General features: G+C 36.8%; 1 protein-coding gene and 1 long non-coding RNA gene across 3 annotated transcripts in view; one reads left to right on the top strand and one right to left on the bottom strand.

The window, feature by feature from the left end:
* Nucleotides 1-22535, bottom strand: part of c6h1orf127 (chromosome 6 C1orf127 homolog) — a 197355-nt gene extending 174820 nt beyond the window's left edge. Inside the window, exons 1-11 of one of the 2 annotated variants that reach the window (XR_010905311.1) lie at nucleotides 22456-22535; nucleotides 21544-21626; nucleotides 21368-21469; nucleotides 20773-20897; nucleotides 20536-20679; nucleotides 20414-20452; nucleotides 20188-20325; nucleotides 19184-19268; nucleotides 18902-19098; nucleotides 14649-14772; nucleotides 14197-14571 (exon numbers count right to left, since the gene is read on the bottom strand). Coding sequence is in view for 1 of the 2 variants with exons in the window: in XM_067445965.1 (XP_067302066.1) it covers nucleotides 14327-14571; nucleotides 14649-14772; nucleotides 18902-19098; nucleotides 19184-19268; nucleotides 20188-20325; nucleotides 20414-20452; nucleotides 20536-20679; nucleotides 20773-20897; nucleotides 21368-21469; nucleotides 21544-21626; nucleotides 22466-22509 (1326 nt within the window). In the remaining variant the exon portion in view is untranslated. Of the gene's footprint in view, nucleotides 1-11972; nucleotides 14572-14648; nucleotides 14773-18901; nucleotides 19099-19183; nucleotides 19269-20187; nucleotides 20326-20413; nucleotides 20453-20535; nucleotides 20680-20772; nucleotides 20898-21367; nucleotides 21470-21543; nucleotides 21627-22455 lie in introns of those variants that run through there. The other variant, XM_067445965.1, reaches the window with a different exon arrangement.
* LOC137079271 (uncharacterized) lies at nucleotides 6140-9913 on the top strand. Its single transcript, XR_010905442.1, has 3 exons — nucleotides 6140-7196; nucleotides 7289-7612; nucleotides 9212-9913. It is a non-coding gene; the product is annotated as an uncharacterized lncRNA (long non-coding RNA).
* Nucleotide 22536: the final 1 nt, after the last annotated feature.

The raw sequence follows: 22536 nt of genomic DNA, 5'->3' as shown, positions 1-22536 counted from the left end.
AAAATGTCTTTATTAAAGTAACTTTTGATGTAAATCGTACATGATCTATTGGGGGATTTTGACCCATTAAGAACATTCATGACATGCACTTTCTGGTTTTATCTTGTCTGTGTCATTATACATTTTGATCATGTGAATAGGAAACAGAGTAATTATTATGAATTAAAAAAATATATATATAAATGTTCTAATATTTAAAACTAAATACTTAACCACATTGAAAAAAGTAAAACCTGTGAATAGTTTATATACATTTTAAAACAAATAAATGTTATGTCTTACAACAAATATAAAATATTTACGTGTTTATGCGCGTGTATGCTTATACATACACATATTACTGTGCAAGTCATTTTACACAAAAAAATGGTTATTTATATATTTTGCTCTAAAGTGTCCTTAAGAAATATCAGTTTACATTTCCAAATATTAATTTTGCCATTAATTGTAATAATCCAGTGAGATTTTTGTATGCACAAGGACTCTGACAACAACTGGTATGATCCACATGGAGATATGATCTCACCATCATCGAGTCTATGATTACATGAAGAAATTAAGAAAAAAAATTAGACAGACTAAATCCAGAAGAACTGATGTAACATCTCCAAGACGCTTAAAGAAATTTCCAGCTGACACTACATAAAGATATAAATAACTGGCTTAAAAATGTTTTTTTGATGAAAATACTAACATGGCTAAGACTTTTGCACAGTAAGCTATATATATATATATATATATATATATATATATATATATATATATATATATATATATATATATATATATATATATATATATATATATATATATATATATATATATATAGGTCCTTCTCAAAAAAATAGCATATATGATAAATATGTTCATTATTTTCCACAATGTAATGATAAAAATGTAACTTTCATATATTTTAGATTCATTGCACAAAACTGAAATATTTCAGGTCTTTTATTGTTTTAATACTGATGATTTTCGCATACAGCTCATAAAAATCCAAAATTTCTCAAAAAATTTGCATATTTCGTCCAACCAATAAAAGAAAAGTGTTTTTAATACAAAAAAAGATCAACCTTCAAATAATTATGATCGGTTATGCACTCAATACTTGTTTGGGAATCCTTTTGCAGAAATGACTGCTTCAATGCGGCGTGGCATGGAGGCGATTAGCCTGTGGCACTGCTGAGGTGTTATGGAGGCCCAGGATGCTTCGATAGCGGCCTTTAGCTCACCTAGAGTGTTGGGTCTTGCGTCTCTCAACTTTCTCTTCACAATATCCCACAGATTCTCTATTGGGTTCAGGTCAGGAGAGTTGGCTGGCCAATTGAGCACAGTAATACCATGGTCAGTAAACCATTTACCAGTGGTTTTGGCACTGTGAGCAGGTGCCAGGTCTTGCTGAAAAACCAAATCATCTCCATAAAGCTTTTCAGCAGACTGAAGCATGAAGTGCTCCAAAATCTCCTGATAGCTAGCTGCATTGACCCTGCTCTTGATAAAACACAGTGGACCAACAGCAGCAGCTGACATGGCACCCCAGACCATCACTGACTGTGGGTACTTGACACTGGACTTTGGCATTTCCTTCTCCCCAGTCTTCCTCCAGACTCTGGCACCTTGATTTCCGAATGACATGCAAAATTTGCTTTCATCTGAAAAAAGTACTTTGGACCACTGAGCAACAGTCCAGTGCTGCTTCTCTGTAGCCCAAAAGTGGCTTGACCTGGGGAATGCGGCACCTTTGGCCCATTTCCTGCACACGCCGGTTCACGATGGCTCTGGATGTTTCTACTCCAGACTCAGTCCACTGCTTCCGCAGGTCCCCTAAGGTCAGGAATAGGTCCTTCTCCACAGTTAGTTGATTCAGATGATTAGTTTAATAGCTTGTTTAGAGAACCTTTTCATGATATGCTCATTTTTTTAGATAGGACACAGTGCATTGCAGTTTGTTGCGTATGGTGCTGCAAAGCCGCAGACAAGTCAAGGTGCCCATGCTGACCACTGTCCACCGGCGTAAGCACCAAAAGTGGGAACGTGAGCATCAGAACTGGACCATGGTGCAATGGAAGAAAAAAAAAAAAACTCTTATAAGAGTCTGTGAACATGGGCACGGGAGCCTCAGCCTGTGTCCTCATGTAAGGATTTCGGATTCGAGGTTGGGGCGGCTCCGACGTTCTTCACTCTTAACACACCTCACACCACAGGTAAATCTGATAAAATAATCTGTAGAATCATCAAGATAACCTGGACTTTAGACAGCCCAAATTCTGGACAGCCCAAAATCACCATGATTATCTTTTCGTGTGTATCCAGGATTAAGAAGGTAGTCCTATATATAATTTTCAATAGTGGTCTCAGAGTGGTCTACAGCAGCCTTTCTCAAACTTTTTTCAGTCAGGGCACCTTTAAAAGGTGCATAAAATTTCAAGGCACCCCAGTTTAAAATATATTTTAAAAACACTGCATAACCCAAATTTAAATGCAAATGTCCTGTTTATTTAGACCGGACAGTAATGAACAGAGCATAATACTCCATTTCAAAGTAAAAACTGTCCGGTTCTTGTGGGGCTTTTCTTTTTAAAAAATGATCCATGCTGCTGTTGCTTGTTTCTTGCTCTTTGTGAAATCAAATGTATTTTCGCGGTTAAATTATAAAACAATGTAGCCAACTGTCACGCGACCCCGGTGAGGACGTCATGACAGTTACTGATGTGAGGCGTATTTATCTAAAATTAATTTACAATTTTATTAATCCGCTCATATGTTGAACTCTTTCACACGCAAATGTAAAACATTCTGGCTGACCCCCCAGCGTGAGTTTTTCAAAGCGACCGTTATTAATGTGTCACTTTATGGTTTCCATGGTGACGCGTCATTGCTTGTCCCGTGACACACCGCAGCAACAACAGAGCTGAATGAATGATGATCTGCTTTTATGTCATTTTCCCTTTTTTATTCAAAATATTCACAAATTTGTTATATATGGCCTGAAATATCTGATATTCCGATTGTCAAATATATACAAGTGGAAGTGTTTTGTTGTTTAAACACCTTAATTATCACGTTAGTTGAGCTGTATGCACGATGGGCGCCGTCATCACCGCCGCAGGCGCAGTTCAGAAAATCGGATCTGTTGGATTTACAAGACGTGAATTCATCCACTTCTCCCAAAATACATAAAAGTAAGTGGCAGGTGAACTGGGAGAAGAATAGAGTAAACTTTAAAGTTACTGACACAATGTGTATCTGATATGAATAAAACTAATTATAATGGAAAGGATTATTATTGCCTCTTCATTTTTCATCATTGTGTATTTTACAAACTCTAAATGTATTGGTTTTTTTTAGTACGTATATGTATGAAACCCAAAATAAACATTATGTGGCTGAAAACACTGAAAAGTTGTGATATATGACAGCTCTGAGCGCGCCTGTCTCTGGCTCAGTGCAAGCCAATGCGGAAGCACATTTGAATGAACGTGATGCACTGAACGTTCTAATCACATGTGTAAATGTGTGATCGTACGTGCGAAAGGGATACAAAGAAGAAGAATGTATTTATATAAATTCAAATATATTTCATATATTACATTTCTGATATTTTTTTTTTTTTTAGCCTACGTAATTTTTTGGCGGCACCCCTGACACAGTCAGGGGGCACCCCAGTGTGCCGCGGCACCCACTTTGAGAAAGGCTGGTCTACAGTATGTACATGTATTCTCACACAATATGTGACACTAACAAACTATCATCTTTTCAAAACCTCACTAAGACAGCAAATCACTGTGCTTTCACTAGTGTCCAAACTCTTCAGGCACTGATCTGTCTAAAGAAACAAAACAATTTTCCGTTTGCTCTGAATCTCTGGTCCTGAGGCTACAGGACCCTTTGGGTGGCTGTCAGACAGCACGTCCACACGGCATCACACGGACTCATCTCATGTCAGAGAGGGGCATCTCCAGCCATTAGAATTTATCAGCACATACTGTCCCCTGGAACATCATGCCCATCCCCCATAAGCCCACAAAACAACCAGCCTGCCTCTTGGTCACCATGCCACATCTATTCAAATCAGCCCTTCATACACAAGACCGCAGCGGAAATTGGTCTTTTGTCACTCAAGATTAACAATCTCTTCCCAAATCCCCACGGAAAATTCCATAGTCTCAATCACTGACGACTCACTGACTCGCTGTGACGCAAATGTGCCTCACGTCCAGGATGCTGAGTGTACTTTTAAATAGAAGTGTTTTAGTAAATTCTGTATTTGCCGTTTCCACTAAACTTCAGAAGGTGGGCAAAACAGGATGGCCGCTCGGATAGGTTCAAGAGTTTCATCAGCTCGAGCTCAAAAATAGACCCTCAAATGCATCATTATCGGGGTTTGTGTATACACACTGAAAGTGAGACAGAATCTGCCAGATGAAGTTGGCAGGGAGACGCCTGACCCGATATTTCCTTTGTTGTTTGGTCAGGAAAGGGAAGGTTATTGTAAACCGACTCGAGAGTAAATAATACCTACGTTTCCATAGCAAAGTCACAAACAGCCTGCAGAAACAAAGGATGAAAAGACAATAAATCTAATGATGGTCAATTTTGTTTAGTTTCCAAAAGTGTTTTCGAGGGAAATTCTATTCTAAAACAAAGAGACAAACACATTTTTCCATGGAGAAGGGGAAATCAGATGTTTCAGAGAATCTGTGCTTCTTTTCTTATTTCTAGAAGTGACCAGTATATTTTCCTGGCAGACCTGCGCTGTGTTGTGACAGATATATATGGACACTGTTTTGTTATTCTGTCGAGAAACTTCCAGTATAACAAAACCTGTTTTTAGCAAGGAAGTTTCAAAGTTCAAGATGTTTGGCCCATGCTCAAAATTTGAGAGCCATTCAGAGCCTTTCATTTGTGATCTATAGGACAAGGGTTGAAGCACCATGTTGAAATTGTGAACTTCAAACACACTACATTTAAACAGTAACACAGACAAAAAGTACCTCACCTGATGGCCCACAAAAGTGTAAAGAGTAATAATTAAATAAAAGCCATTTGAGGACAGACCTTGCATGAAAACATTGCTGCGTTTGTTTGAGCCTGGCACATGAAGCCAGTTAAACAAAATCAGATAAAAAAATTGGTTGTGTGTTGACAAAAACCAAACAATCCAACCTTTCTGATCTGGTTCAGCGATCATGCAAATTATAAAAGAGCGAAAATATGATGTTTGTTTACAAAAAACACCACTTTTTTATATGAATTCAAAAAGCTTATTTAAAATAGATTTTACTATTTGTACTCATTTAAATTAAATGCTTAATATTAAATTAATATTATCAAAATATAATTGCAGGTGAAGGTTTGTAAACTAACCAATAAAAAAATCATGTTAAAAAAATCCAATTACAAAATTATATTAATAGTAATTAAATAACACATTAATACATATAATAATATATACAACTATAACAACCAATCAAAATTTGGGGGTTGGTACAATTTTTTTTTTTATTATGCTGTCTAATGTTGCTTTTATTTAAAACAAAATATAGTAAAAACTGTAATATTGTTAAATATTATTACAATTTAAAATAAGATAAAGTTAGGCAATTTAAACTACGGGATTAAACTTTTTTTTTTTTTTCAGTTTAATATAATTTAAGTTGAAATTATTTATGCAGCCAAGTTGAAAATGTAAAGCAGCAACTGAATAAAGATCTTTTACTGATTTTTTTAACCGGTTTTTACAGTTTTTTAACCAACCTTTAAAGACTTCAGTGCCATATCATTCTAAAATGCTGATTTGCTGCTCAAGAATATTTTGTGTGGAAACAGTAATACATCATTTCAAAATTTCTGCTGAATAGAAAGATAAAATAACAGCATTTATTTGAAATAGAAATATTTTGGAAAATTATAAATGTCTTTACTGCCAATTTTGTCATCCTCGATGAATAAATGTATTAATTTCTTCGAAAATAAAATCTTCTTTTGAACAGCAGTGTATATATAAATACACTGTAGTTTGGTGATGCTAATGACTGAGTCCACCTTTAACCTCTTTTCCAGGAAGAGACGGCTAGTAAAATGCAGCAAGACCGCCTTATCGCTCTAATACATGAGCAAACAGAGGAGACTTTACCGCGAGTCGCATGTGCGGCGCTGTACAGCTTACGTGGCTTTTGGTAGCTGAGAGACATGATTATTCAGAGGTAATATTTTATCTTAGCAGTTTGCAGAGCTTTGTTTGCCATTCTTTCAAGCAGGGGATAAAAGAGCAGCCTTGGCGTGCTGGCTCTGATTATGATCTAATTGTTAACATTCAGTGTGCCTTATTATCAATCTGGTGCCTTACAATGAGCAGTTAGAGCTTTGTTAGTGTTGGCAGAAGGCTCTGAGAGAGTGATTCTGCTACCGGTGGTGCATTACAGAAGTACTAGTTAGCACTAAGGTGGCATGAGAGGAGCCCCTGCCGCCAACGACAACAACAACAACAAACAAACAGGAATTGATGGCAAGCGTTTATTATCTGGTTTAATTGCTCATCATCTGGAGGATCTGACAGTTGTGGTTAATGAGAGAGAGAGGAGAGGCGCAGGCTGTTGGCAGAGGGCTTCACAGCAAAGAGGATGCTGGGAGAAGGGGAGGGAGAGTGGGGGAGTTTGACACCGAGATCTGGAGCAACTCATTCCAGTCGAACAGAAGCAGTGGATGCGAGCGAAATCATTTTCTAATCAAAATATCAGTCAGAAAACGCTTTCGCTTTATTTCCTCTGAGCTCTTTGCAAGTCTATTTAACCTGGATGTCATTAACGCACACTCACAAAGAGGAATTAGGCCCTGTGTGTAATCAGATGGTGAACACACACAGGATATCACAAAAAAACTCAACCCCTTCCTAAAGATCTCATCTGGGCGACAGGCCTGGACACGGTTCAAAAAGGGACCTCCCAGACACTGCAGCTTCAGGCACGTACGATACCAGTTCAAACGGACAATCGCCAGAACAAGGCCTCGTGAGCTATAATGCTTCAACCTAACGCAAACATCAACTGCTTAAACGGACTTTGGCTTACAAGATCAGGACAAGACGGTTTAATTTGTTACAGAGCAAAATGAGGCACAACTAAATCTCCAAACTAAACCTGTCTATCATATGCTTTCTGCTGCATGGCTGATAGTTACTGTGAATATAAGAATAGGTATATTGAGAACTGATCATTTATCGTATTAATCACTGAATTACATCATATTACATGAATATGACCTTTGATAAAGCAACAATGTTTTGCAGGTGCCAGCTGTTTTTGCTGTGCGTTTACTGAAAAAAGATAGCCTGGATGCCAGCCGAACTTAGACACGCCCACAAAATTTTTAGGTCGGGCAGTTCGGTCTGGCCTTGCTCCATAGAGGAGTAATTATCCCCGAACAGAAACTGTTCGGACCAATGAAATCATCAGGGCGGGCTTTAGACGATGATGGACAGATGATCAACAGTAACGTAATCATGCACGTCATCAAAGGGGCTTGGATTATATTTTTACGAATCCTAAACGGAGAGCTTGTTTGTATCTGCATTCACCTTCACAATTTCCCTCAGAAATGATGATCATGTTGGGTAAGTACTCTGAATCATTAAATTATTTTTATTTTTTTTACAACACCGACAAAGATTGTGTATTCCAGCCTGATACTACCGCACGTGCAGACAGGATTGCCAAGTTTTTACAACAAAACCCATCAACTACTAGCCCTAAACAATAGCTTCTTGTGGGGTTCTCCGGGGGAAAAAAGGCGTTTGGGGGGTAAAATGTGTTATTTTGGCAAGGTTGCCTGCTAAAATTCGCACTCATGGGTCTATATATCGCATAATAGTCACTTCAACCCTTGGGCATAGAAAACAACCCGCAGGGAAAAAGAACACGGACTTGGCAACACAGTGCAGTTGAACTCTGTTGACATTTGACAATGCGTCACTTCGCTGCTCTGATTGGTTGTAGGTCTATCCAATTGAGGTCTTTCCTGGTTCAGTTGAAACACGCCCCATAATCACAGCCCAATGGAGCAGTTTCAGACTCATATTCTGACTAGAATTGAGTATGACCACGTCAGGCTAGAAAAAAGCAGCTTATGGATAGAAAAATATATGTTATGTGACACTGAAGAATAAAAATAATGATGCTTATAATCCAGCTTCACATCACAGGAATACATTACATTTTAAAAATAAAATGTAACAATACTGTTTTGACTGTATTTTTAATTAAATAAATGCAGCCTTTAAGATTTTCTGTCAAAGATAAAACAATTTTTTACCAACCTCAAACCTTTCCACGTTATTAAAAAGTGGGGGTCCAAAAGTCTAAGAACACTCGTGAAAATGCTTGTATTGAGCATTTTTCTATTTTTAATATTGTTTATAATAATTGTGATATACATTTTCTTTGTTTTTAGTTTTGATTTGTTAATAATTATTTGTTTTAATCCCTTAAAGGGTTAGTTCACTTAAATGACATTGATGTCATTAACTCCTCACCCTAATGTCGTTCCACACCCGTAATATCTCCGTTCATCTTCAGAACACAGTTTAAGATATTTTATATTTAGTCCGACAGCGTATCTAAGTGTAGGCACACTATACTGTCCATGTCCAGAAAGGGAAAGTCAGCAGTTTGACATGCGATTCAAATCATGAATCAATACGCTGAATTACGCTAAATTCTTAACCGTTTGAATCTTTATTTGAGGATTGAAAACAAAACGCAGAAGCGAAGACAACGATAAATAAAGTCGTCGTTTTTGTTATCTTTGGACCAAAATGTATTTTCGAAGCTTGAAGAGATTTCTAATGAACTAACTGATGTCTCATATGGACTACTTTGATGATGTTTTTATTCCCTTTCTGGACATGGACAGTATAGTGTGCATACACTTGCATACGCTCTTGGACTAAATATAAAATATCTTAAACTGTGTTCTGAAGATGAACAGAGGTCTTACGGGTGTGGAACGACATTAGGGTGAGTCTTTAATGAGATAAATTTCATTTTTGTGCGAACTAACCCTTTAACTGTCTCCCCCCTTATTGAGAATAGACCAAACCTATATGGTTGTAATTCAAGAATGCTTTGGAATATAGACCTACACTATATTTGCAAAAGTTTTGGGACACATGCCTTTACATGAGCTTTAATGAAATCCCATTCTTAATCCGTAGGGTTTAATATCGAGTTGACCCAACCTTTGCAGCTATAACAGCTTCAACTCTTCTGGGAAGGCTTTCCAAAAGGTTCAGGTTCAGTGTGTTTATGGGAATTTTTGACCATTCTTCAAGAAGCGCATTTGTGAGGTCAGGCACTGATGTTGGACGAGAAGGCCTGGCTCGCAGTCTCCGCTCCAATTCATCCCAAAGGTGAAATGAGATTTGGTTTCAGCGCGGTACCATAAGTCACCGGGTGTCACCCACATTTAATTTAATTTTTTTAATACATGCTTTTGTAACAAATTAATACATTTCCATCCAAATATCTCTTCTACCACAAAGTAGTTGCCAAATATGGCTCAGTACTTTCTGCCGATATGCGTTTTGTCAAGATTAATTAAGGTTTTAATTATTTAGTAGTAATTGAATTCTGACATCACCCACAAGAGGAGGAGCCCACTAAAACAATTTTAAGTAAAAACGCAATGTCCAATTTCAAAATGGTTTTCATAGGATGAATATCGATTTCCAAAGCTTTTGAATGATACCTAATTTATGGTGATTACTAAAATATGTGATGCAAAAAAAACGATAAAAAGATTTTGGATCTCACAATGATGTAATAAAATAACATGTAATGAAGTTATATGTCTTGGACTATGTTTGGAATTGCTTTGTAAAAAAACACAAACGGGAAGTTTAGATTAGGCCAAATGCACAATTGTAAATAGTTGTTACATTCATCTTATTTATACAATGATGTATACAACAGAAGGAAAATGTGTGAAAGCAAATATACCACTCATTAGGCGCACTAAGAAAAATAGAAAAAGACCTTTCCAATAATTTCAAAACATTATAATCAATGGTAAATTGAAGACATGAAGAAAACTGCTTCATCAGCTTTAACTTACTAGGAGGGGCACGATGCCAATGGGAAACACCCTCCCAAAAACCACTGCTGCTAAACTCATTCACAAATATCCCATTGAGAAACTCTGGCACTGCTGAAACACAGCGTATGCCTGCATTCTGCCCACTGCTGCAGATATGCACCCGCACACATGGGAATCATTAGGGCACACAAGTTGGCGAGTGTCCCTAGCAACCAGCTGCATCTGTTTATGTTTACCTTCACGCTCCTACCAGCTAATGTCGTGAGTACATCTGCTACTGTGCAACGAAGCTGCGGTTACATGCATGGTTGACCCATGATTCTGTAATTGCCCAGCAAGTAAGATAAAGAGTCAGAGCATAACCACCAAAGCCTTCCCTTCCCTTCCAAGAGCCTCTTTCCTCTGCCAACTCTCGCCCTGTTGTGGAAAGCTCATTGCCGAATCAGTTCAACAAATTGATACGCAATTGTTAGCTTGCTTTTACAAACCTGAGCAAGAAATACTAAAACAAATTCATATAGACAGACACACACATAGACACAGTTTTATACATTACATTTAAATGGGGCTCAAGTCTATTTGTGACCCTGGACCACAAAACCAGTCATAACAGTCAAATTTTGGACATTGAGATTTATAAATTATCTGAAAACTGATTAAATAAGCTTCCCAATAATGTATGGTTCTTAGAAAAGGACAATATTTGGCCGAGATACAACTATTTGAAAATCTGGAGGGTGCAAATAGAGAAAATCACCTTTAAAGTTGTCCAAATGAAGTCCTTAGCAACACATATTACTAACAATACTTTTTAAATATATATTTATGGTAGGATCTTTACATAATATCCTAATGATTTTTTCCATAAAAGTAAAGTCGATCATTTTGACCCATACAATGTATTGTTATCCGTGTGACTATGGCAAGCCGTTTTGACTTTTATTCATTCAAAGGATCAACAATTAAATTTTCACTAGCTAAAATGCTAATTATTGATATCAAAAAATTAATTTAAACTAGCAAAAACTCATTAATCTCAAACTCTTATTCTTGATATAAGTAATTATATTTGCACAAGTGAAATGTCACCATAGGCTGCCATTCAAATTCAATTCTTGATATCAACAATTAGCATTTCTGATATCAAGAATTGAATTGTCGATATAAAGAATTCAATTGCTGATATCAATATATTTTCAGATATCTAAAATGGCTCTCTTACTAATAATCACATTCATTAGATCATAAATTAACATTGTCACTAGTGGCAATTGAATTGCTGATATCAAAAATTTGTAGCAATTCAATTGTTTATATCAAGAATTGAATTTGAATGGCAGCATATGGTGACATTTCACTTGTGCAAATATAATTACTGATATCAAGAATTAGCATTTTACTAGTGAAAATGTCATTGTCGATATCAAGAATTCAAATCATGTGAATGAATAAAAGTCAAAATGGCTTGCCATAGTGCGACTCATGACTGGTTTTGTGGTCCAGGGTTAAAATTTGCATTTTTCTATTTTAATGTGAGAATTGTCAGTGGGACATAAAACATGTTTATTACTGTTCGTATTCAGTAATATTATTATAAATATATTATTTTTTAGTAAAACATTTTCACTAATGGTCTGGTCCAACTGTATAAGTTAACAATGACTAATGTTTCTTTTTGTGTAGAAATATATTGTTTTTTTTAAAAGAATAAATCGTGATATATGTTTCAACCAAAGAAGGGCTGTAATAAATCTTCATTTAAAAACAAAAATACAAGAACAAAGTTTTGATAATGTGTGAATGTTTAACTCATATCGTTATCAATTATGACAATTAAAAACATCTCCGAAAGCGATGAAGAATTTAACCAGTGTGTGGTTTCAAACATCTCACAGATGTGCAACTCGTGTAAAAAAAAAGGAGGGGGACATGAAAGGAATTTTTAAGCCTACACTAATAACATAATGGCTCAAAACAGCCACATGAAAGACTTGAGATGTTGGTGTACTTTGTGCTGTTATTGTGTATCCTGTTCACAAGTTCATGCAACAGATGCCAAAGAAAACCCTGGCGGTGTGGCCCCCCTCTGACCCCCTGGGTGAGAATTACACTGTGCCGGAGACGGAGTGCAAAGCTCTAGACTAGAGGACACATTATCCAATGCATACAAATGTGTGCTCTTGTTTTGTCATTTAATATAGAACACATACTTTCAGACATAAACACAACTAGGATGAAAAAGGGTGTTCTTTGGTTTGCTCAAATATCGAGACTGTAATCACAATAAATTTTTACGAGTCTCAGTGGTCTTTTTTTCCAGATGCTCAGAATTTAGAAGAATATCTTGCCTGGGTTACATTAAAATGGCCTGCCCTTTCAAAAGTCTAATTGAATTTATTCAAGCGTGGGAAATTGCGTAGTAAAGGCAAATTAACTAACCTCACATTTGAGGTTGTTTTTCCACTGAATCTGAGGGAGTATGTACATCAATGTCTTATGAGTAAAATAAATCATGGCCATAAAGCGTCAGTCATGCATATGAAAAATATATACATGTGCACTTTAGAGCAACTGACACCAACCTCAAAATTTTGCAAACTTTTACACAGTGATCATTGCCTTGAGGTGAGCTGGAATGCTTCAGAAAAGCCAAACACTGAACAATGCTGACCTCATCTGGCTGTTCATCATACTGCCACACTGAGAGCTTGCTAGCCAGCATCAAAGCATTACTAAAGACACAAACTAGCACAGCAAAATTACAATTTTACAACAGAGATCACATCCTTGAAGGAAAAACGCTCTTATGTTGACGTCAGACTCCAGGCTTCAGCAAGAAAACATCTCTGGTGGTTGTCCACATTAGGATCATCCAAACCACAAACAACGCATCGGTTTAAGACAAACACTGTGTGTGTACTGTATTAATCCAGAACATGTGCCAGTCACAAGATTATCTGTAATTTGGTTTCCCAGAAAAAAAACCTGCAGTATTTAATATACCTACATATCTATATAAATACTCTGTGTAAGGGATAACACACAGAAAATAGTGCAAAACAATACGAAACATCGGCCTACCAACAATTATTACAGTAATATTAATACAGAAGTCATCAGAGGTCATTTTTACTAAAATCAATAACTGAGACGCAAGATGAGACCAGTCGCGTTTGTAAGAAACAAGGAAGTTTGTGGTTTGATACTAGACATGAACATGTCAGTATGCAAGTGTTAAATGTCCAAATATTAAAAAATTTTAAATAACTAAGTATTTATGTTGAATTATTTGTTTATTATTATTGCTTATTAAAAGTTTATCAAGTGGAAGATATTGCCTTGTCCAATTTCTTTTAATTATACAGCATAGTATATCAAAATACCTATTTTAAATGAATGTGGCTTTTGTGTACTTAGTATAACTATTCCTGATAGTTTATTGAAAACTAATTTCAAAGAGTTCCTGAATTCTCATGACAATGGTTTAAGTTACCCAAATAATCAGACTGATGTACAGCAATGAGTATTAGGAAACTTTGGATCGCTGAATGCCATGACAGAGCAATTGGAATTAAGTATTCCAGAGAACCCCATAATAAATAAGCAATCTATATAGCTCTAAATACACCTAAATAATCGTATAATACAAACAAGATTAGAGGAACTGTACTATAATGTTACAAAGAGCAACTGCTAAACTGTCAGGCACGTTCTGTCTTTCAGGGAAGCGACAGGAATAGTTATTGAACAAATTGAGAATTAACACCAATCATGTTAGCTACAAAATGTATTACTGTTCCATGTTTGCTCCTGAGAGGAAACACACACAGTTGAAAGAGTTTTGAGACAGTAGCTTGTTTTTAACTGGCATGACCAACAGTCTTAGATGTAATCATTCCCCGCATGTGATTCCAATGGCACTTTGCTTGTCAACGGAAAAGATGCATGGGTCCACTTGACTGTTGTGTTGTAAATCCCAGTCTGAGTGAAAATGGCGCTTAAATGTGTAGCTGTATTTCAAATTGTGATTACATCTGCTGTGATTAATGGACTACCAATTGTAATAGTGTTGTATGGAAAATCACTGACATGTGCAGTTGGTACCTGCATTTCCATCCGTTGTGCATTACGGCCCCTCTCAGTAAATGATGCACAGATGAACTTCTGGAGAGATCTCTGTCATGCTTTAGGCCATAAAGTATAGCTGCAGTCACTTTTTTCTCACCATCTCTATTTATAATGAAAGGCGAGATGATATATTAGGAGCCTCAGTTGTTTGGATTTGTTGGGTTGGTACAAAGGTTATGCTGGTTTCTTCATCTGCTGTTTGTGATGCTGTAGTCTTTAGTGTCACTAAAGGAGTAAACTCTTTGGTGGAACCAACAGGAGCTTCCGGCTCATCTGTAATCCCCTGAGGCGAACGTGTTGTAAAATTAGCTTCTTTTAGATCACCGTGCATCAAATGTGATTTTAACATCTCTGAAAAACAATTGTATACATTTTTAGATTTAAATGCATACCTGATTGAAGATTGAAACAGTCTAGGAGACACTAACCTGAACATGGAGAGGTGTTTTCCATGGTCCAGTGCATTTTGTGATTTGTCTCTTTAAAGGTGAGAACAGCATCTATCTTGTAGAAATTTTGCTGAAGTTTCTCACCTTCGTGACCAATGCAATCCTAAAAAACAATACTTTAATTTAACCAGTTACCTGATTTAACCCAATTACAAATGATAAATTAATTAAAAAAGATATTTGATAAATAAATTAAAAAACGGTCCTGCAGATTTGTGTAATACAACATCAGGCAGATTAAACCCTTCCTATCATAGCAGGCCACACAACTCCTGGTCCAAGCTCTTGTTCTCTCCAGACTGAACTACTTTAATGCTCTTCTAGCTGGCCTTCCGGCATGCACTATCAAACCTTTGCAACTTACCCAGAATGAAGCAGTGAGGTCAGACAACTCAAGAGTATGGTCCCAGTAAATAAATTGATAATTGTCTTAAACAACGTGTATTTATGAGCTCTTTGTGAACCTATAGGCATATTTGATTCACATCATTGATATAGTCAGATATTCTTTCAGCTGCGTTCTCAAATTTTTGCTACAGCAGCAGTGTTTATTCCTGCTTTGTATATGCATTTAATATCCTGATATTTTTCAAAACTCTCTCTCAATCGTCAGAAGAGAAGTAAATCAAACGGACACTAGGATTGGCTGTTTGCCGCACGTGTCACACTTTCAGGTGCACGCGCTTCGGAGTTAATAATCGCAATTCGCAAACTCTAGGGAGTTGACAAAGAACGTGTATACCAAACTTTGTGAGACCGTTGAACTTGATTTAAACCAGGTTTGATTTATCTGGATCAGCTAGCTTTATGCAACAGAACAGGCCTCTGGACCGTTCGTTCCCACAAGAAACAACCTGCCGATCTCAATTCGAGCAGCTGAGTCTAACGTTAGCCATTTTCAAAAACATCTAAAGACACAACTTTTCCAGCAGCACCTGGTCAATTAAGACTAGCACTTACATATTCTATTCGTTTTTCTTTAAAGCTGCAGTCCGTTAGCCTGACAAGCCAGACACATCAAGATGTTTGGTCTGGAAACTCACCATTGACTGGGCTCAATCCGAAGGGCGGGATAAACGGTCGTCTTTCAAACAACCTCTGCACGCGATAGGATAGCGCTACAACCAACCAGAGCATCGAAGGTGAAGCAGAGCTAGTTGTGCAGATTAAACTTTCGCCGACAGTTGTCATGACAAATCCTGTCCGCCTGTGCGGTTTTAAATGCCTGATCAAAAGTTGTTATACATGGTTCTGGACAAGCAATTGTTTAAAAATAAACTATGAATTCATTGCCATACTAAGTACACACATACACACGCAACACATGTATTTGAAATATGTAATTGATTGCTATAATGGGAGCAAAAACATGTTCTGAATTATTTTGACTGATAAACCAAGTACCAATAAAAAAATCATGATATAGTAATGTATAATGTAAATAATAAATAATTTAAAAAAAACAGCAATATACAGAACAGGTGCACAAAATAAATTGATTATATATGAGATATGCTTGTTTATATCTTATATACGTATATAAGCACTTATAGCTTCAGTTATATAGGCTACTACTAGTATATGAAACATGATTTGTAAGACATTAAAGACTATTTTAACACAATTTAAACAGCAAAAATAATCGCGATTTTGTAAGAATTGTAATCAGGCTCTGAACAGATTACCTATTAAAATTTCTTTCAGCCAATAGAATCACTCTAGGGGTCCTTGCGGGCAAAATTTCATAGGCGGACAGGATTTGTCATGACACCGGTTGGCAAAACTCAGAACACATCTTCCCTTCTTAAAGCTACACTGTGTAACTTTTTTTGTTTATTCTTAGCTAAAAACACTTAGTTCTTTCAAAAATATGTGCTCATTAATGTATATTTACTTCTTTAAAGTAATAAAGTATTCTCGTGAGTTTATAATATGCCATTGAAAATACGGTGAGGTGTGAGGGGTTTGAATGCTGGTTACCATGTTGCCCCTCCATCTTGAAAGTACATTAGCCAAAGAGGGACATACCCATAAATTCAAGCTTTGCCTTTCGTGTTTTAACACTCGATGGCACCATGTCGAATGTGAAGAGGGGGATTGCCATGTTAATCTTGGACTAAATTGGCCACCGTAGGAGTTAAAACGAAATCAGAATTGAGAGGAACAGAAACTATTATTCACTGGATGGTCATATACCTTTTCACCGCTAGATGGGGGAAAATATCACACAGTGTAGCTTTAAGAATGACATCAGTGCCGTTCTTTTCTCAGAGAAAGGCTCAACTCCAAGTCTTCCAGAGTCGCGGTCAAAGCTGATTCGAAAGACCAGTTCGCCGGTTTCTATGTTTATTAAAAGCACGCAAAAGTAACTCAGCCATCATTGTTAAGCCCCACACACCGACTCTATACACGATGTGATTGGCCCGACCAGAGTTTGGCGTTTACAGCTCAGAAGTGTATTGAGAGTTGATAGACGACACTCGCGGCAGATTAGATTTGCTGCCGCTAGGGTGCGTCAGATTTCTAGGCTAGCAGTCCGTAACTTTTGCCGCTCTAGCGATTAATATACATAACTGCAGGAGTCTTATGGAAGAACATTCCATCGAAGCTACTTCTCTCTGTTTATGTGGAGAGCCACACAGCCCTCTGCGGCGGTTCATACCAGACCGGTCTGAAATAGTCCCGATATAAACACTTATTATAAGCGTACCGTAATGATTCAGGGTAAGACACAAATTTGTTTTAAAAAATGGATTCATGTTGTACATTCTCATTATATAATTTGTGTAAATCCTGAACACAAAAAAAGTTACGGACAGCAGCTTAAAAAAAAAAAAAGACTGCTATGTACTGTGCTAGACTTGTTACAGCACTTACATAGTGTTGCCCCTTGATGTCTGATTGCTTCTATTGCTCTCATCTTTAAGTCACTTTGGATAAAAGCTTTTGCTAAATTACTAAATGAAAATATTATTGAACTACAGCCTAATCCTAGCTTAGTTTTATCCGTCTTTGAAACTTGGCCTTAATTTAAAAAAAAATTTAGGCTTGGTTTCACAGATAGGCTTTAGGTTAAGCGAGGATCAGGCCTTGGTTTAATGAAGACATTTAAGTAGATTTTATAATATGCCATAGAAAAAAAAAACATTGAGATACTGATCTTGGGACAAAACAGTGGCACTTGTGGATTACAGATACAGTGTTATATCACGGTTCCAATGTAATGTAATAGTATATAAACTCAAAACATTATGTATAAAGTGTTTTACAGTTTGAGGTAAAGATTGTTCTAATATTCCAACAATATCAAGGTAATCAGCCCATGTGTGTGAGACATTAGTCTTTTGTCTTTATGCACTTCCTGACCATTTAGCATGATAAGCTCAGAGCACAGTTGTGCTTTTGTCTCTAATAATGTGAAGGTATGAGCGATACTGTCAGAGTGATTAGATTTGCATCTATGCATTTTGATTGATATGTTATGCTGATAGGATTAGAACTGGTGACAGTGAAAGTCTGGGGTGTGTCCCTTTACCTATACAACACTTGCATTCCTTTGTTTAGATTGTCTCCTCCTCTACTGTGTAAATCCCTCCCCCTGAAATGTGGATAAATTACAGTGTTTTATACTGTTTGAGAGACTTGATGACTGCAGCTACGGACAGTACATGTTCTCAATAAAGAGTAACGTCTGCTTGAAAGATATATCCAGGTTCTCCTGATCTTCATTTCTGAGTGTCCAAATCACTGACATATTTTTAGATATACCAGTGCAAGTTGCGTTAAGGTAAAACAGCCTGGTCTGTGAAACCTGCATTTAAAGGAAGATTGTGGACAAAGCTGGTACTGCAATTCCTTTCAAATGACTGTAGAGCGGTGTATCCCCTCTCCCCCTCCCCCCTGACTCAAGGTTGCCAGATATGCTGCAGGATCAGCAGGAACGTTTGTAGCTGCAGCTGTGGTAACTAGAGCGGAGCTGGCAACCCAGATGCCGAAACACTACTGATTTTGTGATTGGTCGATAGGTGGAGGGTGGAGCTTCAGGCCAAAACACAACATGTTAACATCAACATCAGTTGAGGGCTGCAACAACAACTTTTAAATGACAATATCCTGGATGGACTACTGTTGTCAGTGATATAAGTATTTGAAATTAACATGATGCAACATTGCTGAATATAGGTATTTATTTATTTTAAGCAAAGTCTTTATTGTATGAAGTCACTACAAACCTTTTTCTGTTGAATGTAGATTGTGGGAATAACAAGCTGCACAAAGTCACTCGTCTCTGACCAGGTGAATGTGTCGGTCTGTTCCACAATCACATTGCTAACTGACAGGGTCTCATTTTGATATCCACCTCTCTTGGTCAAGCCCATGCGCCGTTTATAGACATGCAGCACCGTGTCCTTAGATGGAAACTGGTGCACTGAAAGAAACATGCAGAATGGTAAGTGATAGAAAAATTGCTAAATAAAGAAAATAAATGCTATGATATGACCATAGTAACAAACCTTTTGGGCAGGTTGCCTCCATGCTGTAGGCATAATGGCCACTGACCAGTTTGAGAGGTAAGAAATGTCCTTCAGATTTCAAAACCTAAAAGATCAGAATATTTTGAATGCAAATAAACACGCTGCTGCATTATTTGAAGTACACATTGGATTAAATAAGAGGTTTATAGGCAAACCTAGCCAGTTTAGCTACATTAAACCAGTGGTAGAAATAACCGAGATTTACTGGGGGACTCTAGTTGGAGACATTTGTGTTGTTCGTACTAACCTGCACCATGATGCTGTAAATCCCTAAAACTATAGATGCTGTAAATCCCACCAAATTTATGTGTGAAATTTGCATAGCATTTGGAGGCTATCGTGTGGATAAATGACATTTTGAACTGGAACTTAGTCCCATCTTGAAATTCACTCCCAAATCCCCACCCAGCCCTGCTTTTAACTCAACACAATGAATCAAAATAAGCATTCAAGGACCAAAAATATGTCATTCATTCACAAACCACTGGGTGGCAGACATTAGTACGGTGGCCCAGTCAGCAGGATCAAAAGTGGCAGTAAAAACTTTTATACTTAAACACTTTCTTTAAAAAATTTTTAAAAATGCAGACACGGTGAGCAGAAAAATACAAAACTTTTCCATGGTAGTATTATATTCCCTATGTTTTATTGTAGACCTAGTTATACATATTATGGCATAAAATTGAGAATACAATGTATTTAAATTTACAGGTAACAGTGTAAATATTCAATAACATTTTATTTTAATTAATAGATAACATTTTTATTTCTGCCAAACAGACACACAGTATAAATTTATATTAGAAAATGCACTCATATAATTTTAATTTTTAAATCATCTGTTGTTGTTTTTGTTTTACACAAATATTGCCACTTAAAAGAAAAAATATAAAATATTTAGAATAAACTGTATTTAACATTTTTTTATACATTACTAACCTATTACAAATTCTCACAGCCACAAACTGACAGCACAGTCTTACCTGCACTGGACTTAAGATGGTGTCCCTCCTCCCTTGAACTGTCATGTTTGGTTTATGCATTTTAACATTTACTTGAATAAGACTGGAATCCTCCAAAGCCACCACCAGACTTCCTCTCAAGGCCAGAGACCAGTCGAGCTGAGTGGAAAAACCACATCAGAAATACTTCACATTAGATCCATTCATCTCTTCGTGACATCACATATCAACTATTATTAGAAATCACCTCATTATTCCAGTTATCCACGGGGATCTCTCTGGTAACCTCAAAAACAAAAGGAGCTTTGAAAATGTTCGAAAAAAGAGCGAAAAAGAGAGGGCAAGTGAGGGATTATCACATATTCTTACTTGAATGAAGTTTGAATCACACTGGATGTGCTCTCTGTTAGGAGGCGCTAACACTGCTGGACACCTCATCATAAACGTTTGAGTCCTGCCACCAAAACGACTTACTCTCTTCTGCAGGTTCAGCACAATCACATAACTGCCATGCTGAAAAATCACTACCAAATGTTATTCTGGGATGCAGTATTAAAAATCCTTCAACACAATATGTTTCAGTGACAAACAGGGACATTTTCTGACCTCTAACTGGACAAAACATCCACTGTACATGACTCTGAAGATATAGTTCTTGTCTAGATCTCTGTGAAGGGCAAACCCACATGAAGACAGCTGATGGTTTAGATTCTCCATGGACACCAGACCCACTGGAATGAGCAAGAGATTTATAAAACTACTACACAGAACATATTTAGAACATTTTCTTTGTATTTTTGCTGTTTAAAATGCCTTACTCACACCTTACACTGTCTACAATTACAGTGTCTGTGTTACCGTGTGACATAAGGAACTCTTAAAGTAACTTTATATGATTACAATAAGTATAAAAGTAGTATATGTGTGAAGTATATAATATTAACAGTACAAAGTTTTAGTTAACATAAGTTTATATGTTTTTTTTATCCCCCAAGAAGGACATTCGTGTTTCATTATATTCTTTTTTATTATATCATTACATATAGTGTCCTATCCTCCATCAAGTATAAATTACAAAATAGTTATATCAAAGTGTAATATATGCAATGTGGATACCGTCATTTTTTTCATAAAATTACATAGATCAGTTTGTTTTCTTCTATTATGTTAAGTTCAGTAATTACATGCCCATATATCTCACCTTGAATCCTTAATATTCCAGAAAGCCAAAGCCTCAGTCCCTCAATTCTCATTCTATGGATCCAAAGTTCCATGTACTCAGAGAAACATTCCACATCACCCTCTAGGAAAAAGAAAATCAGTTATTTCTAATTAATTCTTTTAGTGCAAAGGCTATAGCGTAGTGTAAATAATTACCTGTCATGCTTGCAGATGGACTGCCCACCCAGTCTCTCTTCTGAAGTCGCAAAACATTTCCCCATATGGGCAAAATGAAGTGTCTGTGTGAAGCAAAAAGCAACAATAATTATTCTAGTAATCCAGGAAAAAATACTTAAAGCATAAGTGCACAGTTACTTACACTGCGACAAGTAAAACCCTTGTGAGCATCAGCGACATGGCTCATTGCATGTTGGTTCATAAGCACAGAGTCCTTTTATACTGCTAACAAGTCAGGTGTGTTTGGCTTTTTAGGTTACAGGTGAGTGTGAGAGCAAGGAAGACTGACACACTTCATCATAAAATTATACAACATGCCCAAGTGTGAAAAAAGCAATGGAGAAGGAGGGAAACCTGCACCTGCATGGCAATAAAACCTCTCTTCCTTTCATGCATTCACTTATTATACATCACATGAGGCTTTTCCAAATTAATTATCTTTTCAAAATAAAAATGTCTAGGCCTGCACTTCATGAGTTAACAGTTGTTATCAAGAACTTTGCAATTCAGGTTGATTGGGACACTTTTTGAGATGACAGGAAAAAAGTGTCGCATTCAACCTGAATTCACCCCTGTATGTAATACATATTCACTTCGATGCACATTGCACTGTTAATATTACAGGCATTTGTCTTTAAATCTATTGTTTTACAGCGCTTTTGTCTGTTTTAGCCTAGGTCTGGTGATGCAACGAACCTGTAAGATAAGATATGAGGAGACGCTTTCAACATCGCAGTGGATTCTTGCATATTTTACATTATTTCAATCTCTTTAAATAGAAATTTAGAAAATTATAGCCCACCATAATTATGAACAGACAAGACATAATCATACCAACTCATACATTATACCACAAATTATGTAATAGGTAGAAAAAAGTTAACATATTACATTTACAAACCCCTCCATGTGCTGTAATGAGACGCTCCAAACTGATGATGTCATTCCTTCAGTGACGCATCTTGGTGGCCA

Source organism: Pseudorasbora parva, chromosome 6 (genome assembly GCF_024679245.1).
Source record: "Pseudorasbora parva isolate DD20220531a chromosome 6, ASM2467924v1, whole genome shotgun sequence".
NCBI lineage: Eukaryota > Metazoa > Chordata > Actinopteri > Cypriniformes > Gobionidae > Pseudorasbora > Pseudorasbora parva.
Note: the sequence above shows the minus strand (reverse complement) of the source record. Positions and strands in the feature narration are given on the sequence as shown.